Source organism: Capricornis sumatraensis, chromosome 2 (assembly GCF_032405125.1).
Source record: "Capricornis sumatraensis isolate serow.1 chromosome 2, serow.2, whole genome shotgun sequence".
Lineage (NCBI taxonomy): Eukaryota > Metazoa > Chordata > Mammalia > Artiodactyla > Bovidae > Capricornis > Capricornis sumatraensis.
In genome coordinates, this window is record NC_091070.1 from 219,308,539 (window position 1) to 219,333,470 (window position 24,932).

The 24,932-nt window shown below is 56.9% G+C and overlaps 1 protein-coding gene across 1 annotated transcript; it reads left to right on the forward strand.

Annotated features, from left to right (window-relative positions):
* Window positions 1-23,956: 23,956 nt before the first annotated feature.
* LOC138070770 (uncharacterized) lies at window positions 23,957-24,445 on the forward strand. Its single transcript, XM_068961985.1, has one exon. The coding sequence runs from the start codon at window positions 23,957-23,959 to the stop codon at window positions 24,443-24,445; it is 489 nt and encodes a 162-aa protein (XP_068818086.1).
* Window positions 24,446-24,932: the final 487 nt, after the last annotated feature.

A 24,932-nucleotide genomic window follows, 5' to 3' on the forward strand; every position in this document is an offset into this window, starting at 1 on the left:
AAGTGCCCCCCAGATCCCCTTCCCTCTGAGAGCGCCCCAAACTCCTGGATGGGGTGCTGCCACCGATGAGGTGATGGGCAGTGATGCCAGCTTCCCTGGACGAGTGAACAGAACCCCACACTCCCGGATGCAATGGTGCTCCAGGGAGCACCATTGCCCGAGGGCCGGGAGAACTTTCGCAGGGAGACTGTTTCCCTGAAAAGCGGGCTGGGATAGCTTTCTATGGTCCTTAGAATCTGCATCTGCAGTACCCAGAATGCTTCGTGCTCTCGCCAGCAGAGTTACAAGCAGGGTTTACTTTCTACGTTCAAGCAAAGACACCAGAATACAGAGACCCTGGAAGAGGGCAGGGAAGGCAGGATGGGGCCCGCTGAGGGTCAGTGCCAAAGCGGGGCCCCTGCCCCAGGCGGGGGTCCTGGGAAGCAGGGAAGGGGTGGAAAGTCGCCAAGGGCCCACTGGCTGACTCTCCCTGGGCCTGACCTGGCCCTCCCCTACCCGGCTTGGACAGGTCCCTCTGGCAGGACTAGCCTGGGTTCGTGGGGCTCCTCCCGCGTGGATGGACCTGAAATCCACCTGATGACAAACAGGAGTCATCCACGGAATGGTGGACAGGGGAGGAGTCTCGACAAGTCAGAGGGAGAGAAATCGAGCTTGGCCCACGTGGGGCAGAGGGTCCCCCACAGAGGCAGCCTCACGCTGGTCATGTTGCAGGGCCTCCACTGGGGTGAGCCAGGACACTGGGGTGTCTGGGGACTCAGCCCCCCCCTGAGGTGGGCCTGCAGGCCTAGGGTAGGGGGCATGTCCTCTAAGTCTGGAGGGGGTGCTGAGACCCTCTCTCTGCCTTCCTGTCTCTACCGGTACCCAGAAAGTTGCTGCCAACCTGTTTCCCAAACGAGAGAACATGCTGGAAGATTTATTTTCTGCCGAAAGACATAAAACAAATAGGAAATATTATTTCAGAGAGCTGGAGCCGGGTAATTATTTATGAATGTATTACCGACCATATGGTTTCCCACGCTGGTTTGAGGGGGGTAATGATTTTTATAATTACCTGTGTTTAGAAATACCTTCATGCAAAGAAGTAAATATGCCTCCTACTGAGAACAGAAACAGTCTCTCTGCTTCCATAATTAGTGAGCATTTCTTTAGCTAAAGCCTGAAATTACTTTTGGTTTCTCGGGGCAATGGGGGACCGAGGCCTGGAGCCAGGACCCAGCCTGTGGCCCTCGCCTCTCTCCCAGGCATCTTCCATAGACTGCCTGCTGGTCTGACTGAGGTGACTAGGGCTTGGGGTGTGGGGGTCAGGCCCAGGCCTGCCCTCGGGGCTCAGGACCCCCGCCCTGTCCACGTCCGACTCTGCGGCCCCTTCTCTCCAGCCATCTGCGGCAGGCCCTTCTCCTGTGTCCAGACCACCTTCTATGGCACGTGGCCTGTTGCGTCCCCGTCTGGAGCCTCTGGCCCCCGTGGTCCACAGTGACAGTCCCTCACTGCTCGTGGTGCGAGACGTGGGCAGAGCAGGGCACAGAGCTGAGCTGATGGCAAGCGCAGGGCGACTTGGAAGCTCTTTCCTTCTTGGATGATGTCTTTCCTGCTTTGAGGGGGTGAAGTGTTTTCTCTAATGGATTGATGGGCATTTGTGATTTAAATACCGTCATTTCTTGTCCCTTCCCCAAAGTCAGTTTTCTGAGTTAGCAATGTGTGTGCATGTTGGGGGAGAGGAAGTTGGGAAGACATCTAGGCCTGCAGTTGGCTGGACTTGAGCTTGGGACCACGGGCCTATCACTGGACCCCCGACTGCATGGGCGCTGCCGGACACCAGCCGTGCAGAGCAGCAGCAGGGCCCCCGTGTGGCTGGGCGGGCCTCTCAGCTGCCCCGTGTCCCCCACCTTGCTGCGAGGCAGGGTGATGGCAGCGCCGGCCTCCGGCGGGGGCGGGGGGAGATGCGCTCGTGTCTGTAAGAGGCCTGGCCTTGACGCGTGCTGTGTGCATGCATGCGTGTGCCAGTGTGCACACACGCCTGTGTATGTCTGTGGGAGCCGGGCTGCGAGTGAGCAGGGAGTGGCTGCTTGGCTTGGGAGTCAGGCCCAGGGTGTTTGGGGGCGCTGGCGGAGGGGAGGAGGGGAACGAGTGCTCTTGGGGCCCCCTGGCTCCAGGCTCCAGGCTCCAGGCTGCGCTTCCGCTGTCTCCTCGCACGTCCGGGGCCCGCAGACATTTGCTGTGGCCCCAGATGAATGCCTCAGGCTTTGGATGCTGCCTGCTGGTAAGCCACGTGCCCAGCAGCGCTGGAAACGTTTCTGCAGGACTTCCGGAGACACCTCCCTCTGGGTGACGTGCATTTTGCAGGGACGGCTTGTGCGGACCTGTGAGTGGCCGGTTGGCCCCTCCTTTGGCCATGACGCCCGGTCATGAGCAGTAAGGACGCATGCTTTCTCTGGTTCTGACCCAGAAGCTCATGACTTGTAGGTGGAACATCGCCCGCGAGACAGGTGACAGCCCAAGGTGAATGAGGGGAGGGGGACCAGGGTGGCCTCGCTGTGCCCTGTGCCCGGGAGGAAGTGCCAGGTTAGCGAGACCAGGGGTTCCCAGCTGCTCCCTTCCATTGAGTGAGCTCTGCTGTAGGGTTTCCCTCGCTAACACAGCGGGAGCATCTATTGAGCGCTTATTGTGTGCCGAGGTGCTGCGAGGGGCGCTACGGGGTCATTTCCGTCAGCGCCCGGGCTCTGGGTGGGGCGGTGAGTGTGAACGTCGTGTGTGCGCATGCGTCAGGACCCCTGCTCCTCGCTGCCCCGCGGGCCCCATCCATTCTCAGGGGCTGTGGGAGCGAGGCATCCGTCTGGAGCCCCAGGTCGTGGGGCCGCTCCTTCTGAGTCAAGGCCAGTTAATGGAGGAGCTCTGGCCCACCCTCACCACTGACGGAGCGCCTGCTCGACCAGGCCCTTTCCGAGACCCTGTGGAGTGACAGGCATCTATCAGCTTCGGATGATCCAGAACGTCCCCCACTTGGCTCCTCCCCGCGAGGAACTCACTGCTTCCTGCTGGAATCGGACAAACACAAATAACCCCACTCTAATGAGATAAGAACACAGATGGCTTCGAGCGAGGTTCAGGGTTAGGCATAATGAAGGCAGCAGATGGGAAATTCAAGTGAAAATTCAGTAAAATTTTAATTGAAAGATGATGTATTTCCACCCTAAGATCTTTTTGAGATGAGCTCAAATTTCATGCCCCTGGCCCCTTCCCCAGCAAACATGCCATCCCCAGTCGAGCCTCCTCCCAGCTGTGTGCACGCCTCCCCCCACCCTCCTTGCCCCCCAGCCTGGAGAGCTTGGCCCTGTCACTGTTCCCTGTCCCAGAGCCAGAAAGAGGCGCACACATCCCTCTGAGTGTGGGCAGAGAGCAGGGGAATTGGAGGATGGACGCCTGGTGCAGTGGAGGCAGGACCCATTAATCGGTGCCCCTCGGGCTCCCGGGGGCCCCAGACATCCCGGGTCTCAGTCTGTCTTCCTCCTCCGTGTGCTGGGCTGTCCCTCTCTGCCGTCATCGTGGGGATCAGCCGCCACCACTCCGGGAAGCTCTGCACCCTGGTGGGGGAGATCCCTGAGGTCCTTGTCCTGGGGACATCCTTGTGGCTTTAGGAGACCCTAGGCTGGCGACTCAGGGGACAGGGCAGCAGTGAGTGGCCTGCTCTCCTGGGCCTGGGCCTGTAGGCCCAGCTTACTGTGTAGGGCAAGTGGAACTGCCCCGTGGGGCTAGGCTGCTGACGTGTGGCCCTTTCTGCACAGGCTGTGGCCGGGAGCTCACAGAGTATCCACTCCCCCGTGCCCATTTTTGCTCCTCTGTCCCTCCTGCAGGCCACTGTCCATCTGTCCTCAGGAACTCTGCGTGTTTCGGTCATTTTGCACAGCATGAAAAAAGGCATGCTGTGGTCAAGCAATTAATCAACTTATCAATTGCTCAGTCCATCCAAATATCTGTCCACCCATCCATCTCTTCACCCATCCATCCACTCACCCAAACTCTCTCCAACAAAGACTAAATTCATACCCTGAAGAAAGTGGCAGGATGGTCAACCATGAGCTCTCTCACAGCATCTTAAAATACAATTGTAGGATTTTTTTTTTTTTTTAAGATCAACGCCACCATGTAAATATTAGTTGCCTTTTATTGGATATCTATTGTGGGTCTCCATTATACTGAAATATTATGTATTTTTCTCATGCATTAATGATTGGCACAGCAAGATTTTTTTCCTGGGTCAGCTTTCTTCCCTGCTCCACCACCTGCTGGAGAAGAAAACCCGTCAGAGCACAACTTTGAATAGCATGTTTGAGGAGGGTTAGCTGACTTTGTAAAGGTAGTCTTTGCTCTTTCAATGCTTTGCCCTGGTGGTTCCACCATAAGTTTGTTGAGAGGTGATGCTGAGACGTCCCTTTTGAGGCTCTTTCCCTGCAAAGCACATGAGGGGTCCTGGTTGGAGGTGAGGGATCGTCCAGTTCAACTTAAATGAGTCTTTTTATTATTTAATTGCTTACTGATTGCTTTGTAACACATCACCCAAATATAGTGGCTCTGAACAACGGACACTTGTTTCTGTGGGTCAGGAATCTGAGCTCTCCCAGCTCTTGAGGCTGGAAGTCCTCAGTCAAGGGGTTGGCAGGACTGTGCTCCCTCCAGAGGTGCTGGGGGAGGGTCCTTCCAGCTGCTAGGGCCCCATGAAGCCTGCACTTGTGGCCACATCACTCTGCTCTCCAGCTGCACGTGGCCTCTCTGCTTCTCGTGTGTCTCCTCTTCCGTCTCCTCTAAAGAATCTGTCATTGGGTTTAGGGCCCACCTGAGTCAGCTGGGGCTTCCCTGGTGACTCAGAGGGGAAGGAATCTGCCTGTTATATGGGAGACCTGGGTTTGGTCCTTGGGTCAGGAAGATCCCCTGGAGAAGGGAATGGCAACCTACTCCAGTATTCTTGCCTGGAGAATCCCATGGACAGAGGAGCCTGGTGGGCTACAGTTCATGGGGTCACAAAGAGTTGGACACGACTGAGTGACTCACACTTTCACTTTCTCGCTTTTGAGTCACCCAGTGCGATTTCATCTTGAGACCCTTAGTTACCTTTGCAAACACTCTTTTTGCAAATAAGGTCTGGGGGTGAGGGCTTGAAAACACCACCATTCAAAGTGAGTGTCAACCCACTTTGACATCATTCAAGAGTCCCCTGCCACCTCACCTTCTCCGCACCCCTCCCCAGAGGGTGAGAAAGGAGGAGAAGGAGGCTTCCTGGCTGCCACCCGGCTTCAGGGCTGCTGGCGTGCCTACCTGGGGTTTCAGGAGACGACTGTTAACTCCAGGCGCTGCGCGTTGTCTTCCGTGTCTCGACTATTTATCCTGTCTACACTGAAATTTTGTCTCTAGGCCAACTTTGCTTGTTTCTTTTTCCCAAATTAAATTTGGAATTATTTTGTCAGGTTCTCTCCAAACTTTGATTGGAATGTTGACTGGAGGGGCACCAGGCACACCCATTAGTTCTGGGGAATAGATCACTTCATGGGAAATAGACGGGGAAACAGGGGAACCAGTGTCAGACTTTATTTTTTGGGCTCCAAAATCACTGCAGATGGTGACTGCAGCCATGAAAATAAAAGACGCTTACTCCTTGGAAGAAAAGTTATGACCAACTTAGATAGTGTATTCAAGAGCAGAGACATTACTTTGCTGACTAAGGTCTGTCTAGTCAAGGCTATGGTTTTTCCTGTGGTCATGTATGGATGTGTGAGTTGGACTGTGAAGAAAGCTGAGGGCCGAAGAATTGATGCTTTTGAACTGTGGTGTTGGAGAAGACTCTTGAGAGTCCCTTGGACTGCAAGGAGATCCAACCAGTCCATTCTAAAGGAGATCAGCCCTGGGTGTTCTTTGGAAGGAATGATGCTAAAGCTGAAGCTCCAGTACTTTGGCCCCCTCATGCAAAGAGTTGACTCATTGGAAAAGGCTCTGATACTGGGAGGGACTGGGGGCAGGAGGAGAAGGGAACGACAGAGGATGAGATGGCTGGATGGCATCACAGACTCGATGAACGTGAGTCTGAGTGAACTCCGGCAGTTGGTGATGGACCGGGAGGCCTGGAGTGCTGCAACTCATGGGGTCGCAAAGAGTCGGACACGACTGAGCGACTGAACTGAACTGAACTGAGATACCTGCTCAGCGTTGAGCCCTCCTCTTCAGGAAACGACCACCAAAGTTTGTTTCTCCAAATATTCTTCACGTGACTCAGAACAGTTTGCAGGATGAATAGGTTTCACCTCATTTCCGTTATGTTCGTTCCTAGGTGTGTGCTGCTTTTCAGTAATAGGAATTTGTTTTAACTTTGAGAACTAATAGTTGCTGATATACAGGAATGACCAAGAATATATATATATATCAGAATAATGAATATATATCAGAATATATATATATATGTATTAATTTCTTAATTGGCATACGTATTGGTTTTCAGAAGTTTTCAATTTACTATTTGGGTTTTGGGGGGTTTATAATGATATTGCCTGTTCTTAACAACAGTGACCTAGATTTATTTCCATCACTCTTTGCCTCCTAAACGGGAGCGCTGACTCCTCTGTGAGAAATTATTGTTAACACGTGTCTTGTGTGTAGCCATGTTGGTAATAAACGTTTAGCTTTAGACCCACGGTTACTTGGTTACAGTGCTTCCTAGCAGAACCTTTATTCAGCAACTTTCCATGCTCAAGCTGTAAGTTGTGATTGCCCTTTGAATATGTTTGCGTAAGCCTCTGGAAAAGTCTGTGTGGAGGAAGGGTTCCCGGGTGTATACTTGGAGAAATCCTGCCCATACGAGAACGTCCCTCTGTTGGCTGAGAACGGCCCCGGCAGACTCCCACGCAGGAGGCCTGCAGTCCCGTCCTTACGTCCTCGCTGTCTTTCTTGACTTCCAGGCTCCCCTTTCTCCCCTGCATCTTCTGCCGTGCAGCTTCCCAAACACAAGCCTCCTTTCCTCTCTATAGTATCATCCTGCGGAACCCTTTCCCACTGGGTTCATCCACGTGGGGACCCAGGAGTCTGTCTTTGCCGACTGCCTCTCCTGTGACTCAGAGACGGGGCCTCGTGGGCTGAGGCTGAGCACCGTCCATCTAACTAAACCTCGCTGCTCTTTCAGAGACAGATCGGCCGTGGACCAGTCCTTTTCTCTCATTCGACACACTCGTAACTCTGTCTTCTTAGCAGAAAATCCCAGAGCAGAGGGCATTCGTTTCTGTGCGATGCGGCTTCCCCAGCTTCAAAATTCTTCCCACCGACTCTGTGAGCTAAACACCTGTTCTTCCTATGCCGTTTACTTGAAAGTCACCAAGGGAAGGGGTTTCATTTGTTTTTAAAAGGTTTTATTTTTTAGAGCATTTTTAAGTTTACAGCAAAATTGCGCAGAAGGTACAGTGGGTTCTCAAGGGTCCGCCTTCCCTCATAGCTTCTATTATTAACCACACGCACCGGCACATGTTCATTTGTTTCAACCGATGCACCTACATTGGTAGATGATTATTAACTATTGATACAGTTCCCAGTCGTCTTTGGGGTTCACTCTGTGCTGTAAAGCCCCAGGGTGCCGACAGAGGCAGGCTGCTGCAGACCCATCGCAGCGCCATTCAGAATAGCTGCCCCTTCCTAAACGCCCTGGGCCCCCCACTCATCCCCTGGCCCTGCCCTGGACCCTGGCGGCCACCCGTCCTTTTCTGCCCCTCTAGTTTTGCCTGGTTTGTTTGTTTTCTAAGATGGGAGGATGGTTTGTGTGCACAGGATGAGGGGAGACAGCTGTGAGAAGAGAGCTTGGAGGTGTCAGGAGAGGGAGCGTGCTGGGAGGGCGAGCCCCGGGGAAGCCAGGAGGAGCCGAGTGCAAGGCCAGGCAAAGAGGAGTCTGCTGCAGGGGAAGGGAGAAATCCTTCGCCCCACAGACAGGACGCTTCGGGAAGGCAGGGGTGCCCTGGAGCAGCGTGCAGGTGTGGGGTTGTCTTGTGGGGGCAGGGGAGGGTGAGCAAGGGAAGATAATGAACGTGGAGATGGCAGGCTGGGCAGCAAGGGGCACGGATGACGAGCGGAGACCAACGTTTGCAAGTGACTAAAACCCACTGAAGTGGAAGCCAGGTTGGCACGGCTTGTATGACAGAAGGAAAGGGGAGAGGGTCAAGGGTGCAGGTGGCCGACAGGAGACGAGGCCTGTAAGGGGCGGCGAGGAGCCAGAAAGGACCTGCTCCGTAGTGCAGCCTCCACCTCCGAGGGCTCTGGGGTCCCTAACCCCAGTCACACCTGGACAGCCCGGGGGAGTCAGGTGCCAGTCCCAGCTCGGACAGAGTGGAATCAGCGCTGTCTCTTCTTAGCTGGAGACTCCAAAGAACCAGGACTCAAGCGGATGGCTCCCCTCCCATGCTTTCTCCCCTGAAATACGTGCTCGGAACAAATGTCTCTTTGCAAAACATCTCTTTCCAGAGAATTCTTTAATTCTCTCTCTCTTTTTTTTTGTCAGTAACATTTTGTGTTTTCATAAAAGCCATATTCCATCCATGTTATTCTGTAGCACTCTTTCAGAGCCAGATCTATTTTTTAAAAAGCATTTGGCACTCTGAAGTGTTACATGTGGCTTGGTGAAAACAGCAATATGCAGAGATTCAAAAGATGTCAGTCCATGTTAGGTACAAAACGTGATCAGCCTTAGCTAACATCCAGTATAAACAGGCGTTCAGCAGGAGGGACGCCATCACCCGTGGCCCTGAGGACTGAAGTCCTCTGTGCTTCTGAACTGCAACTTCTCAGAAAGAGTGAGGAAGTAAGGCCCTCTCCTAGGCATGTTCTGCAGTAAGAACGGCTGCTCAGGGCAGGCCAGTCAGGCGCTCAGGCAGGACTCTCTGAATGCATTCTTGCACCTGCCGGGACAAGCCAACCAGCCGAGGCACATCTGCTTCCTTGTGGATGGTGTCACCTCAAAGTCATGAGCCTTGGTGGCCTGGCCCACTGCCTGGCTAAGCCCTCTGTGACCTGACTTAATCTTTGCAGCAGTCCCAGTAGAGAGAAATGCGGCTGCCACCGTCTACAGATGGGTAAATGGGTTCCTGGAGCACAGAGCTGAGCTGAACCAAGGCCTTCCTCCCAGAGTCCTTGCATGCCCACTCAGCCACACGTGGCCGCCACCTTGACAAAAAGGAAAACTGATCGTTGTCGTGGTTGCCACCCGGCCCAGGTGTGCATTAGACCCATGCATCTGGTGGGATTTCAGATCAAGGGCACTCAGTGTTGTTTCAGGAGTAGCCTATTATGGGCTTGTTGGAAGCCTATGAGTGACAAGGAAGAGCCTGTCCTCCTAGGGAAATACCACTGCTGTTCTGACCATAGTACATTGTTAACCGTCAGGACAATATTGAAACTGAGCCTCAAAGATTAACAGCCTCCAACCAGTACACAGTGCTTCTGAAAGCCAGCCAACCAGGGACAGCTAAGCCTTCTGAAAAACAGCCAATCAGTGACAGCACCATCCTTCTGAAACCAAGACAATCAGCTACATACCACTCTTCCAAATGCCAGCCAACCACTGACAGTGCTGCCTTTCTGAAAGGCAGCCAATCAGAGACAGCCTTGCCCTTCTGGATGCCAGCCAATCAGAGACAGCCTTGCCCTTCTGGATGCCAGCCATCAGTGACAATCCCGCCCTTCTGAAAGCCAGCCAATCAGTGACAGCCTTGCCCTTCTGGATGCCAGCCAATCAGTGACAACCCCGCCCTTCTGAAAGCCAGCCAATCGGCTACATACCATTCTTCCGAAAGCCAGCCGATCAGTGATAGCCCCATGGTTATAAAAGCCAGCCGCCAAAGACAGTCTCACTTTGGTGATTGAGTTGCCACAGTTGAAGGTCATTCTGTCCCTAACCACTGTGGGACAGGCTCTTTGCTAGGGGGCAGGGATACTGCCTACTCTTCCTGGCTTCACTCAGGTGTTGGTGCCATGCTGAGGCCCCACCTACGAAATGCCTCCCCACCAGGTAGCGGGTCAGGCTGTGTGGTGGAGCCCAGTACTCAAGTGGGGACCAGCACTCAGGTGAGGCCTAACACTCAGGTGGGGACCAAGGCCAGTGGCCAGAGTGGAGGTGTGCTGGAGGGCAGTGGGGGCTAGCAGGTCTGACCAACACGGACAGCCGTGGACGCCGGCTGCCCACCCTTTCTCCTAGTGGCTGGGGCTGTGGGGAGAGCCCCTGTGTCCTGGTGCCCTTGGATTCTCAGAAGGAGAGGCTGGATCTTGTTAGGGCACCTGCTGGACAAGGAAAGCCGGCAGGTCAGCCCCTCTTGTTCTATGGACTATGGCCAAAGGGGTCAGCGCAGACAAGGGGACACTCTGCACAAACAACCGACAAGGCAACTGACCCCCAGCCTCTACGCACAAACATCCCGGTGTTTCCAGTTTGTGAGGTGTCTTCACTGCCGACTCTGATCCAGCAGCGTCAGAGACCTGAGCCTGGCACGCAGCCAGGAGAGGAACCTGAGGGTGGAGGTCGGTGCTGTGGCCGCTAAGGCCGCACTGTTCCACCTGGAAGCCACAGTGATGGACCGGGGTCTGGCTGCAATGGGTGTCCAGGAAGCCGCTGAGCCCCCAGCAGCCCAGCTGAGCCCCCGGGGACCCGCCCCACCCTTAGGCCTTGGGTGTGTCCTGGACTGACCTCTACACTGGGGACCTCCACACATCTGCCGCGCTCCCCGCGTCTGATGTCCTGACCTTTCTGTCCTCAGCCGCCTGCTCCCGGCACCCTCTTCCTGCCCCTCACCGGGGTCCTGCCACCACCTGTCCCTCCTGCGTCCCGAGTCCATGGTGAGGGTCCACCAGGCGGAGGGTGCAGGGCCCTCTCCAGCTGGTGACCAGCTTCACAAACACCCAGTGTCGTTGAGACCGTCCTGGATGTCCACGGATGTCCCTGCTGGGACCAGGGAGGGTGGCAGAAGGTCCTGGAAGAGAGCAGGCCTGGCAAATGGCCAGCTTGGCAAGTGGCCAAGTTTGAAGGTGGGAACCCAGCTCTTCTGGCCTGGCCCCTCCAGTTCCCCAACTGGTGGTCCTCTTGAGGCATAAACGTATGTGATGCTGGGGCTCTCAGGAGTGAGCCTGTCTGCACAGGGCTCCACTGCCCCACACCGTCACTGGCTACTGATGGTTGAGCCTTAAAAATGAAAACTTCCCTGCAGTCCAGGGGTTAAGGTTCTATGCTTCCAGTGCAGAGGGCGTGGGCTCGATCCCTGGTCCGGGAACTGGATCCCACGTGCTACATGTGGCCAAAAGCAGAGAAGAAAGGGAGACCCGAGGGCAGCCTGTGTCCAGCTGGGTCGTCCTTGTTACTGCACCGCGGGCTGAGTCTGGGGCCCGCAGCTCGGGGTTTAAAGGAAGGATCCCGAGTCTCTGGTCGAGGACCTGGGACTCAGAAATGATGGGCGGCTTGGTGTGCCGTCGTGGTGCTTATTTCCACGGCACCGGTTTACTTTCTAGGAATCTGGTGGGAGCTGGTGCAGAGAGAACTGGGACAAGTGGTGGCGGCTGGGTCTAGAGCCCTCGGCTCTGCTGGGAGTTCAGGGCAGCGAGACAGCCTGGTGGTCTCCACCCAGTTTCCTCCCCTTGGGCACAGGTGTGGGACTCAAGTTTCCACGTCTGAAGCATGAGGTTGTTGGGATTGAGGTGCTTGAATCTGTCCCAGCAGCAGAAGTCTCCTTCCCTGAGTCGTTGGCAAAACAGGACTGTGAACCGGCAGGGGCTGGCCGGGAGCCATGATCAGCATGAAGGTTCTGGAATGGCACTGGATTCGGTTGCATAAAGGCACAAAGCGGGGCAAGGCCAACACGTCTCCGGAAGGTTCCAGCGTGGGGGGCAGACAGAGGGGCTGGGGTGGCTGCGCTCGCCCGTGTGGCCCAGCAGGGACTGGCCGCCTGCTCCTCTTTCTCACCCCCCCTCCAGGTTCTTGTCTCCGACTTGCTAGCAGTTGGCTCTGGACCGGCCAGCTGTCTATGATGAGGAGCCGGGTACGGCCCCGTGGAGACGAAGGGAGAATGACAGGCGCTGGGTCCCAGCCAGGAAACTGGCCTTTTCAGCTTCATCTGAGTTTGCCAGAAAGCGCTCCCCTTCTCACCCCAAGCTTCTCACTAAGATGGTGAAAACCTGATGCCCTAATGTAGTGGATTGCAATTATTCTAAATTAGGCAAACAAGCACATTTCAGAGTTTCTCCCCCATCTGTCTAACTTAAAGTTTCTGCTGCTTGTAACGAGTCCTTTCTTTAGCACAGAAGCCTGGACCGAGAGGACTTTGCCGTCGAATCTCTGCTCCTCCGTTGTCTGGAACCGAGGCCTGTCCTGTCCCCCCCGGGGCCGGGGCCACAGCTTTGCGGGAAGATGCTGGCTGACTCTGACCCAGGCTGCTAGGCTGTGGGGTCCTGCTGTGTTTCCAAGGCGCTCTGCCCGGAAACTCCACGAGTCATGTGGTGGGCAGGCTGGTGGAGGGAGGAAGGGGCAGCGGGTGGATCCAAGGCCTGCTGTCTCTGCTCCTGAAGTCCCCACGCCGCAGGTTTTGGAGATGTTCGCAGGTGACATGGCAGCTCGCACACAGCTTGTCGTCCCCAAAGGGCAGCTCGGTGAGGGGCCCCCTCTTCTCTCCCGGGGGTCGGGGGCCAGGTCGCTTGCCCTGGGTCAATGCTGGGAGGTGGCGGGATGACCCCGAGGAGCTCTGGACCCCATGATCAGGTTGACCCCTGAAGCCCACACGTCTTGTCTAGTCTCTGCCCGAGGAGCTGGTGGCCCCTCCTTTCAGTCTGCTGGTGTAGAGATGGCGCCTGTGGGACCCGCGGGAGTCGCGACCCGGGGAGAGAAGCAAAGCTGGCAGTGGGTGTCGGGAGGAGCTGGGCCGTGGGCCCTTCCTACAGCTTCCCCTTCCGTGTGTATATACTGCACGTGTATACACATATTGTCGTCGAGTCACTAAGCCGCGACTCTTTGCCACAAGTCTGTGACTCCACGGACTGTAGCCCACCAGGCTCCTCTGTCCATGGGGTTCTCCAGGCAAGAACACTGGTGTGGGTTGCCATGTCCTTCTCCAGGGGATCTTCCCAGTTCAGGGATCAAACTGGCATCTCCTGTGTCTCCTACACTGACAGACAGATTCTTTACCACTGAGCCTCCAAGGAAGCCCATATATTCTATCACACACACATATATGAGAAGCTATACAGTTTACGATACGTGGTAACTTACAGGGAACTCATCAAAAGGTCTTAGCTCGTGTGGCTGTGGTGGCCAAGTCTCCACACCAGCAGTCCGCAGGCTGAACAGCCCGGAGAGCCAGTGGCGTAAGCTCCAGTCTAAAGGCTAAAGGTCCAAGGCCCTGGGCCCACTGATGCTTCAGCTCAAGTCCGAAGGCGGGACACACTGGCCGTCCAGCAGGCAGGCAGGCAGGCGTCAGCCTCGCATTTGGGGAGGCCCAGCCTTTCGCTCTGCTTAGGCCACCGGCTGGCTGGGTGAGGTCCGCCAGACCAGGGAGGGGCCGGTCTGCTGGAGTAAATGACCCCCCAAGCCCTCACGGAGACCCCCGGAGTCACAGCTGGTCGTCTCTCTCAGTGCCCGTGGTCCGGCTGCGCTGACATGTACGGGTAACGCTCACTGCTCCCTCCTTACCCAGCCTGGCCTGTCCCCTGGCTGCACCTCGGGCTGGAGCTGGGGAGGGGGTCAGGGGTGGCAGACTCACGGCATGTCAGGCTGGAGTGGCCCAGGTGTGCGCAGATCTGTCCTGGGGAGGACCGTGTCCTGCCCGAGTCTACTCGCCCAGTGACCAGGGGAGCCGGCCCTGCCCGAGGGGCTCTGACCTACCACACCCACTGCTGCCTGGTACCGCAGGCTGGATTTCTTTCCAAAATCTCTGTTGAGACGCAAGAACCGCAAAACTTGGAGGGTTCTCTGTGTCTCAGAAGCTTAGGTTCCTTATTAGGCCAGGCCCTGCCAGTCCTCAGAGACAGAAATGAATCTGATTCTCCCAGAAAATCGAATGTGGCCTGAGCCCCAGACCAGGCGATTCGATTTCCTCCCAGCTCCGCGTCCCTTGATCTGTGTCACTTAGGAAGCAGCTCCTGACAATGCCCACAAGGAGCTAATGCACAACATTTGGAGGGCTGCTGTTTAAAACAAGATTTACCACGCGGTGAAGACTCTGTGGGCAGCCTCGTACGCAGTTAAGCCCCATAAGCAGGTCTGGTCTTTGTCAGGGTGCTGAACACCTGTATCTGAAAGCACAGATTTAGCGACGTTTCATACACACACGCACGCTCACAGCAGACTCGGCGGCTTGTTCTCAGAAGGTGTCTAAGCTGCATTTTAAATATTTACCCTACATCGTGCAAACAATAGAATGAGTGTGACCAGCGACACACTGGCCTTCTGTCTTTCCTTTTTGAAACAAAGCTGTCATTCTTGAGAAGCTGCTGCAGGTAGAAACCCCACTCCTGGTGGCCCGTGAGGCTGAAAAACGCAGTCGCAGACAAGAAGGGGTCTCCGGGAGTCCATGGAAGCTGCCACGAAGCTCAGGTACTCAGCACCTTAGGCTGGAAAAACAGCCACGCTCAGGGCAGAGCCCACCAACTTGGAAACAGAAACAGAAGTCTTGACCTTCCGTGGTGAACAAGCTTGCTTCCTTGTTGCATTTTCGTGGAAACCGCCTGTTCTGCTCTTGCTTCTTGAGATAGCAAGAAGACCATCCCTCCGCCAACACTGACCCCAGCTGCCCAGAGGGACCAGGTTGTCCTGGGAGGCCCAGGCCCATGACATGCTCTTCCTGCCTTGGGCTGATTTCTGGGGTGTAAACACTTCTGGGTGGCTGATTTCCAGCTGTCAAGGTGAGGCCCTCACCGTGGACATGGGAAGAGTGGGGTTTCCCGTGTCTGCTGGTGGTGGGGGCCACCCCAGCAAGCTGCTGTCCCTCTGGCTCTGGAAAGACAGACCTCGCTTCTCCCAGGAGAAGCCTGCCATCTGGCCACCTGAAGTCTGAGAGGGCTTCCGCGTGTGTGTGTGACACACAGAGGGGCAGAGAGAAGAAGGGAGTCTGCTTGTGAGGGGCTGGGCAGGCCGCCCTGGGGAGCAAAGTGGGGGGCTTCGTGTCCACGCCTGTCCTGCCCCATGAGTGGCCCGTCCCAGGGCACCCGTCTGCACAGACCAGCTTACACAGGCTGGGGAGCACGTTGTGGCCGTCATTCCCAGGGGGATGCCGCCTGCGGGCTGGACCCAGACCCCTTAGCTGTTGCGTGGGAAGGGGCTTCTGTGTTCTCTTTGTTGGTCCACGGGGAGACCAGCAGCTCCCCAGCCTTCCCCTGGAACATGATGCGTCTCCAAGCCGAGGTTGCTGGCATCACTGGGAGCTAGGAGACAGCCACGGAAGGAAACAGCCATGACGACATCTTGGGCTCAAGCCTCCAGCCTCGAGAACCATGAGCCAATAGATTCCCATTGTTCTAAGCCCCCCACTTGTGGCCATTGGTTACGGCCCTAGGAGGTGAAGGCGGGTTCCGACACAGAATCCACCCTTGAGGGCCTTGGGCATCCGTTCCCGGCCCCACGGAGCACAGTGAGGACCCCCAGGGGTGTTGGGATGGTGACCAGCGGTGACATTGGCACAGGGGCTGGGGTGGCATCTGGCCCGGCTGCGTGTGCACAGGCAGGGAGGCAGCACCTCCAGGTCCCAGAACCTGGGAGCCCCAGGAGGGGCTGGGTGGGTGGTCTGAAGGCCCTGAAGGGAAGCTGCCAGGAGCAGAGAGATCCGTGACTCCCAGAAGAGAAGGCAGCTTGGACAACTGTGGCTTCTCAAAGGAGACAGGGGATTCCGGGCGAGGCTCCCCAGCGCTGGTTCCTGGTCTGCTGCCCTCGTTCCTGCTCAGCCTGAGAGTTCAGGGTGGGATGGAGAGAGGGGAAGGAGGAGGCTCCTCTCCTCCCGGCCTTGGTCTCCACCAGCAGGAAGGCGAGCTGGCATCAGGCTGAGCCTGCAGGCCTGTGACTGTGGGGAGACGAGCCGGTTCACACAGGGCTGCATGCAGGAGGGTGGCAGGGTCTGCCCCAATGGCCCACCTCACCCCCAGCCCAGCCCCAGGCTCCACGAGGACCCTGCTGGCCTGCCCCGATGGCCCACCTCACCGCCAGCCCAGCCCCAGGCTCCGCGAGGACCCTGCTGGCCTGCCGCTCAGGACCGCAGCAACCCCGCTGGATCCGGCTTCACTCCCGCCCCTCGACACACAGAGATGCTCAGAATGGGTCTGGTCGAAATTCTCAGGACTTGTCTCAGAGACAAGGGGATCCTGGGCCAGACCCTCATGGACGGCTGGCCGGGACGTGCCACACGCCCGGCAGGCTCTCTGCCACCGCCGCCCCCTACACGCCCTGCCTTCATAATTTCCAGTTGCCAGCAACTGACATGATGACACTGGGTAATCTGGTCATTTTCTCCAAACTTCAAACCCGCGTCTTTATCAGCAGGTGCTAAATTGCCCCTCCAGCTGCTGAATGTAACAATTAACTCCATTAACATCGCAACAGCTGTAATTTTTGAGGAAATGAAAAACATTAATAACTACTACCAAAAGCTAAAAAACAAAGCCAAACAGAAAACACAGCATCCCCCCAAGGCTGAAATTGCCAGCACAGGAGAAAAGGGTCCTGGGGTTCAGACAGGCCTGCAGACCCCTGGAGGGCGGGGAGGGGCTCGCCCCGCCTGCAGGGCGGTGACTCCCCACCCCCCATCCCAAGGGAGCGGGTGCAGAGCCAGGGATCAGGACAAGTCCTCCCAGAGGACTTCAGGCTCCCAGGATGTGAGCCGGGTCTGAGAACGGAAGTGGACACTATGAGAAGAAGCCCCACTGGGCGCACGTTCTGATGCACTGAGGACGGAGTCGTGTCTGGGGCAGAGCGCCAGCAGTGCTGTCCGACCCTTCCTGTGTGCACCACGGGCATACTTGCGTGTGCAGGTACACGTGTGCAACCCTGCGTGCATGTGCATACACACGCACGCCCTGTGTGTGCACCCGGGCTCACATGTCCACGTGACACATGTGGACACACACAGGCATGTACTCACATATGTGCGGGTAGCCTGAGCACCCCCTGCGCACACACGTGCCATCACGTGTGTGCACACACACCCTCACGTGTGTGCACACACATCCTCACATGTGTGCACACACATCCTTACGTGTGTGTGTGCGTGGTGCACACAGCTTGCTGCCCTTAGACTCAGCCACCGAGGCGCTTACCCTGGACTCGGCACTGTGGTGAGGACCCGTCGGGAACACACACGTACTGCATGCTCACACACTCACGCCCTTGGTATGAGAGCACGCTCAGCCACCAGGCCCCAGAGGAACACCTTCATCCTGGGAACAAGAAGGGCCGTGTCCTGCGTGTGGTCTGTGTGCTGCTGATGGTGGGCTGGGCAGATACTTGGGCCAGGAGGGTCAGGCGGCGAAAGTGCTTCAGCAAAAGAAGACAAATTAAAGGGGCCAAGCTTCCTTCTCGGACAGTGTGAGTGCAGGTGGTTCCTGCACAACAAAATTTCATTTCCAAGCAGTGGCTTAATTGCCATAAAATTAAATAATAATCAACTTTGTGGAAATAACTCTGATGTAAAATGTCAATACTTATCATAGGTTACATCTGCCATTCATTTTAATAAATCATTTTAAATTTAGATTGCATCCTTGAAGTGGCTTTACCTTTAATTTATATATTTGCTTAAAATGTTGGATAAAACACTCACACGTGTGCACATGTCCATGTGTGTTCATTAACAGGCACATGAGCACGCATGATGTGTATAGACGCATACACATGTGCTCACAGGGCATGGCGCAGAGGCATGCGTGCCAGCCCTGCGCTGGACAACTGGCCTGGGGAGTTGGGAGTGGGTGAGCCGGGCAGGCGGGGGGCAGGGAAGGGGTGGGGCGAAGGCTGGGCAGGTGGTGGAGCAAGGGTGGGAACTGGAAAGCGCCCGCCAGCAGTGATGCTTCCAAGCAGTCAGAGGGTGGCTGGGGAGCGAGGGCAGGGGGCCCAGGACGGGGCTGTGCTGTGGCAACACCCCTCAATTCAGAACCCGTGGGTGGAGACGTGGGTACCGCATGGGGTGGGGGGACCAGCCCTGCAGAGGAGGAGCCCTGCACCCGCCCTCTTTGGATTTCTCTGTGGGCCCCGCGCTCCAGGTCGTGGCTGAGGGTCAGGCGTCGCCCGCCTGGCTTCCTGCTCCTCCTGGAGAGGCAGATGTTCTCCAGGAATAAACTCGCACTCCAGGCTTTGTGCGGAATCTCCCGACCGTGGTGCTTAGAAGAGCAGTATCACGTCGGGGCTAAATCAGTCCACTTCTAAATTAACATTTTTCAGGAAAAAAGAATCTTGCCTCGTGCCAGCTCGCAGATTCCATAAGCTTCTGTTTAATTGTATACTAAATTTAAAGAGGATTTAATTAGCAAATCATTTCTTTATTTACATTGTGTTTCTCTTGAAATGAGATTTGAAATGAATTCTATTTTTGTTCCAGGGCATGGTGTTAAGTATGATTCCGAGCAGTGATAATGGGGAAACCGTGCTGCGTGGCACCTCTCTTCCAGGGACATGTGTGTGGTGTGCGTGTGTGTGAGAAACTGTTTTCTTTCCTGAATGGAATCACAGAGGCCCCTTGCCCAGCCTCACCTGTGCCTGCTTCTCTGTGCTCCTACCTCTGCCCGGCTCCTCCCCCGTCTGCACCCCCAGCCCCCACCAGGACACTTCCTGGTTCCCTGAAGGATGCTTGCTGCAGTGCCCCCGGCCCCAGCCATCAAGGCATCGCCCGGGCTGTAGGTGGGTGGGGCCTCCCTGTGGTCTCCCAGGCTGCCGTGGGTGTTTGTCGCCTTGGCCAACCAATCACTGGGTCCATCTCACTCTCTGGCCATCTCTCTGTGAGGCTCTTCCCAGGGGTCAGTGTGATTGGGCCTTGAGTTTCTTGGCACCTCTGGGAGCCAGACGTCAGGAACCCAGCCCCCTGACTGCAGCTGGGGGTCTTCGTCTGCCGTGCTCCCTGCAGGAGTGGACAAGTGCAGAGTGTGTCTGTGTGTCCCTGAGGGTGCGTGCATACATGTGTGGGTGTGTATGCTGCACGCATGGACACATGCCCGTGTCCAGTGGGGCCCAGCTCTGAGAGCAGCTGAGGGGCTGTGACCACACCTCCTTGCTTTGGCTGACCTACCCCCGGGTCTGCAGACAGCCCTTTCCTCCTTGTTTTAATGTTCTCCACACTGGGGGCCATCTTCCTCTCTGGGCAGCTTCCCAGGGAGGGTGCAGGGGCGCAGAGCTTGTCCTGGACACGAGGCCAGAGGTCTCACAGCTCTCTGACGTGCTCCTCATTTTTTCCCCAAGCTTTTTTCAGTGTTTCGTTTCGGTCGGTTCCTATTGCTGTGTTCCAAGTTCACTGATCTGTTCCTCTGCAGTGTCTAATCTGCTGTTAACCCCATCCAGAGTATTCTTCATCTTAGCTATTGTGATTTGTTTTAATCTCTGAAAGTTCGCTGGTCATTTCTTCAGTTGTTATCTTTCCTCGAGCTTGTTGAGCAGGTGTAATAACTCTATTGCTGTCCCCAGCTATTAGTAGCTAATTGGATTATTTGTGCCATTTTCTGGGTTGGTCTCAGATGATTTTTCTCTTCACTATGGGTCACATTCTCCTGCTTCTTTGCGTGTCTGGTAGTTTCTGACTGGATGCTGGACATTGTGAATCTCGCCTTTTGGGTGCCGGGTGACATTCCTGGCCTTGCGGAGGGCCACGGTGGGGTTTCCTGGCAGCACTTTGAGCTTTTGTGTCTTGTTGGTGGACTTGGGCAGGCAGGACTTGGGCAGTGCTCAGCGCAGTGTTGCCCCAGTCCTGAGACAGCGCTGTCTGAGCATGCACCCGACGCCCCGTGAATGGTGAGGGTTCCTCGCTGTCGACGGGGATGGGCACCTCCCGCCCACAAGTGGGTGTCATGCACTCTGCCCTCTAATCCTTCCAGGTGGCTCTTGCTCCAATTTTGGGCAGTTCCCTCAAACGAATGCACTTACGGGTCTTCACCTGAATACTCGAGGGGCCTCTGAAGACCTCCAGAGCCATCTGCCCTTGTAGATGCCCCCCTCCAGTGCTCTGACATGAGCCTGGAGGCTTATTCCTGCCTGGCCTTCAGCATCTAAATCGAGGGGATCCACCAGGCTGTGACTGTGTCTCTGTGACTCTGTGCCCAAGCCAACCACAGGCCTCTCATCACTTGTCCCCCATCCCATGATCACTGTCCTCTTTGCCTGATGTCCAGGGTCTTCAGAACTGTGGTTGCTATGGTTTACCTGTTTGTCTTTTTAGTTGCTTCAGGAGAGAAGCTGAAGTCCTACTTGGGCTTATCCTGAAGGCCACAGAAGCCGCAGAGGTGAGTGGTCCAAGCCTTCCTCCCAAGGCTGTGCTGCCAGACGCCGACAGGACGTGTTCTTCCCTGCAGAGCAGACCCTGGGGTTGGGATGTCCCGCCCAGAGTGGGCATCTTCATGGCTGGGTTCAGTGGGGACCAGTACTTGTGGGGTGGGTGTTAGGGCCTCAACACATGACTCTGGGGGCACACAGACTTGGTCTTCTCCCGTGAGCTCTGAGGGGTTGGAGGGGCTGCCCAGTGAGAAGGATCCTGAGACTCCTCGGCTCTTTGGGGGAGGAGCCTGCCATGGGCTCTGTGTTGCACAGGGGCCCGCATGGCACCCTCCTGCAGAACTTCAGTGCCTCTGGGGTGCCTGTTGGTGACCAGGGATGAGCGCGTGGTAGCCCCTGAGGCCGTGTGCAGCTTGGGTCCCCTGCAGGCACAGGGATGGAGCTTGGCCTGCTGGACACATGCTGAGGCTGACCCCGGGGTGGGGGAGAAGCTGGAGCAGGCAAGTGCAGGGCCAAGCTGCGATGGAAGCAGGACAGCCTCAGGAGCCCACTGGGGGCTGCAGGGAAGAACGGCTGGGCTGGGTTGGCCCAGGTGCCAGGGCCTTACCCTCCACTGGCGGGCACTGCTGCTCCCAGGAAGGCCAGGCGCTGGTGAGAAGGTCACTGAAGCTAAGGCCACCCTGGAGTGGCTGGCAGTGGATGGTGATGTGCCTTGCAGCTCTGCCTTAGACGGGCACCTGGGCAGCGTACCCAGGGCCATTGCAGAGGGCAGAGAGAGTTCTGCCCATGGAGGTGAGGTGCGGGGCTGTTGAACCAGTGCAGGGATGCGTGGCCATGATGTGCGGCGCGAGCTTCTGTGGGGGATGGGCTGGGACTGGTTTGGGCTAGGAGGTCCCCAGCGAGGGAGAGTCCCCACAAAATCCCCACAAGGGGTCAGAGGTTCTGGAGGGGATGGGCTGTGGGATCCAGGTAGACATGGTACATTCGTTCCGGGAGGACGATGGAGCCGAGGCCAGCGCTGCTGCCCTGAAGGCTCACAGCCCCCCCCTGCACCCTCATCTCCTCCCCTCGGCACTCAGGGTTTATGCAGACCCAGCCCCCGAAGGAGCAGTGGGAGCTGAGCGAGACTGCCAGCCCCAGTGTCTGTACACCTACGTCTCCACGTCTAAATCTTCAATAACCCTGCATTAAGGGGCCATGTCCCATCACTGCTCAGCAAAGAGAAGGGGAAAACGTGGAAGCAGAGGATGAGATGGTTGGATGGCATCACCAACTCCATGGACATGAGTTTGAGCAAACTCTGGGAGCTAGTTAAGAACAGGGAAGCCTGGCGTGCTGCAGTCCGTGGGGTCAGTTAGACACGACTTGGCAACTGAACAACAACGAGAAGGGATTGTATCAGTCCAAGTCTCTCCTGAGAAAGAGAACCAACAGGATGTGTACACACATGCACACACACACCGCACACACACACGTGCACACACACACATGCACACATACACACGTGCACACACACACCCCCACACACGTGCACACACACCCCACGCACACACACACGTGCACACACACCCCACGCGCACACACACGTGCACACACATGCACACACACATGCACACACATGCATGCACACACACGCACGCACACACACATGCACACATACACATGCGCACACACCCCCCACACACACACACATGCATACACATGCACACACACCACACACACACTGCACACACACACACTGCACACACATGCACAGACACACGCATGCATGCACACACACATGCACACAGACACATGCACGCATGCACACATGCACACACGTGCACACACACGCACACACACACCCACGCACACACACATGCACACACACATGCATGCACATGCACACACACATGCATGCACACCCCCACACACGTGCACACACACATGCACACATGCACACACGCACACACATGTGCACACACACGTGCACATGCAGACACACTCATGCACACACCCTGCACACACACTGCACACACAGACATGCACACACCCTGCACGCACACACTGCACACACACACGCGTGTGCTCACACACTGCACACATACATGCACGCGCACACACACACACTGCACACACACACACTGCACACACACACACACTGCACACACACACACATGGGTCTGAAATCTTCATGCATGTTGACTGTTGTTCCGTCGCTCAGTCATGTGAGACTCTGCGGCCCCATGGACTGCAGCACGCCAGGCTTCCCTGTCCTTCACCATCGCCCAGAGTTTACTCAGGTTCATGTCGTTTGAGTCGGTGATGCCATCCAACCATCTCATCCTCTGCCACCCTGCATGTGGATGTGGCAGCCTTAAGGCAGAAGCGCTTCTCTCAGGACCTCAGCGTTTTCCACGTGACCACATACCTGGGCACCATGGCCTGGCCAAGCTGATGCACGGGATCTGCCATCACAGGGGTGGTTGTGTTTGGACAGTGACCCTGCCCTCTGGAAGAGCAGAGTTTCCCCAGGAGGCTGGAGAGGGAGGGTGTGTGTGTGTGTGTGTGTGTGTGTGTGTGTGTGTGTTGGGGGCCCAGCGAAGGGGATGTCTGTACATTGGTGTTCCTGGGCCCTTGGGGAAGGGTCTACTGACCCCCTTCTCTGAAGCTGTGCCCTTGGTGTCTGGGGCTCCAACATCCTGCTGCCAGGCTGGCTGGACCCTGGGGCACCCCTGGCAGGCAGGCCGCCTCCTTGCCTTCCCACCCCAGGACGCTGGGCCCCGATGGCAGCAGTCCCATCATTGAGAGGGCAGAGCAGGAAACAGCTGATTCTGGAAACTTCCTCTTGACTCTTCTTCATGGCCTGGTGCCAAGCGCCCTGCCTCCACCCGTCCTGTTCTGCCGACTCTGGGCTTGGGCAGGGGAAGCAGGTGCCAGCCCCGTCACCCTAGTCCCGAGAACCTCATGAAGCCCAGGACTCCTGACCCACACTCAGGACAGTGGGCGGACGCCTTGAAATCTGAGAACCAAATCTGAGAACCTGTTACTTCAGCTCTTAAAACTGCTGCGGGTTAACGAAATTCCCTCCATCCCTCTATCTTTGGAATGAGGCTCCCAGGGCTGGATCGACTCACCGGCTTCCAGGAGACTGGCTGGTTCTAGTGCTGAGGCTGCCAGGGGTCTGGCGGGGGGCGGCAATACCCTCTGCGGGGCTGCTGCCATGTGGAGCACCCGTCCCGGGCTCCCAGCCCTGGAACTCCATCCTCATCTAAGGGTTTGGGAATTTACAGCAGTTTGCAATGTGCAGTGAGGGTGTGGGATGCCATTCGGGTGAAGGTGGAAAGCCCTGACCACAGTCTTTGTCCAGGGGCCAAGGGCCCAGCGGGGTGGGGGGGCGGTGGGGGTGGTGGGGTCTCCCTGCTGGATACCACCCTTGGAAACTCCTGCCAAGCTTAGAGTGCCACACAGACCCCTGAGCCACAGACACAGACCCCTGAGCCCTGGACGCAGACCCCTGAGCCACGGATGCAGACCCCTGAGCCGCAGACGCAGACCCCTGAGCCGCAGACGCAGACCCCTGAGCCGCAGACGCAGACCCCTGAGCCGCAGACGCAGACCCCTGAGCCACAGACACAGACCCCTGAGCCCTGGACGCAGACCCCTGAGCCACAGACGCAGACCCCTGAGCCACAGACACAGACCCCTGAGCCCTGGACGCAGACCCCTGAGCCCTGGACGCAGACCCCTGAGCCCTGGACGCAGACCCCTGAGCCGCGGATGCAGACCCCTGAGCCGCAGACGCAGACCCCTGAGCTGCAGACGCAGACCCCTGAGCCGCAGACGCAGACCCCTGAGCCGCAGACGCAGACCCCTGAGCCCTGGACGCAGACCCCTGAGCCGCAGACGCAGACCCCTGAGCCGCAGACGCAGACCCCTGAGCCGCAGACGCAGACCCCTGAGCCGCGGATGCAGACCCCTGAGCCCTGGACGCAGACCCCTGAGCCGCGGACGTAGACCCCTGAGCTGCAGACGCAGACCCTTGAGCTGCAGACGCAGACCCCTGAGCACAGACACGGGGCTCTATGGAGAGGTCGGGTGATGAACTTAGCAGTGGCAGGCGCTCCTCCTCGCCCTGGGATGCTCACTGGCCTGGGAGCAGTTTCTCTGCCCAGCACGAGGCGGAGGGAGACACCCCGAGGCACGGGGTCAGAGCCCACCAAGAGTGAGCCTGGAGGATGCACCCCCCCACCGCCCCCAGGCCGCGGAGCTGGCTCTTCCGAGCAGCTTCTCCCCGTGGCTGCTGGGAGAGCAAGGGGCGTGAGCGTCCTGCAGAGGACTAGCTCCTTTCGCATCTGGCTTCAAGTGCTCCCTGGGGTGGGGGGTGGGATTCCCGGGACCCCATTTCAATTGTGCTAAGTCGTTTCAATCATGTCCAACTCTTTGCGACCCCATAGACTGTAGCCCACTAGGCTCCTCCGTCCTTGGGGATTCTCCAGGCAAG

What these genes read in the sequence shown, in the direction of transcription:
- LOC138070770 (XM_068961985.1), top strand. Translation starts at nt 23,957, where the DNA reads ATGCAGACCCCTGAGCCGCAGACGCAGACCCCTGAGCCGCAGACGCAG.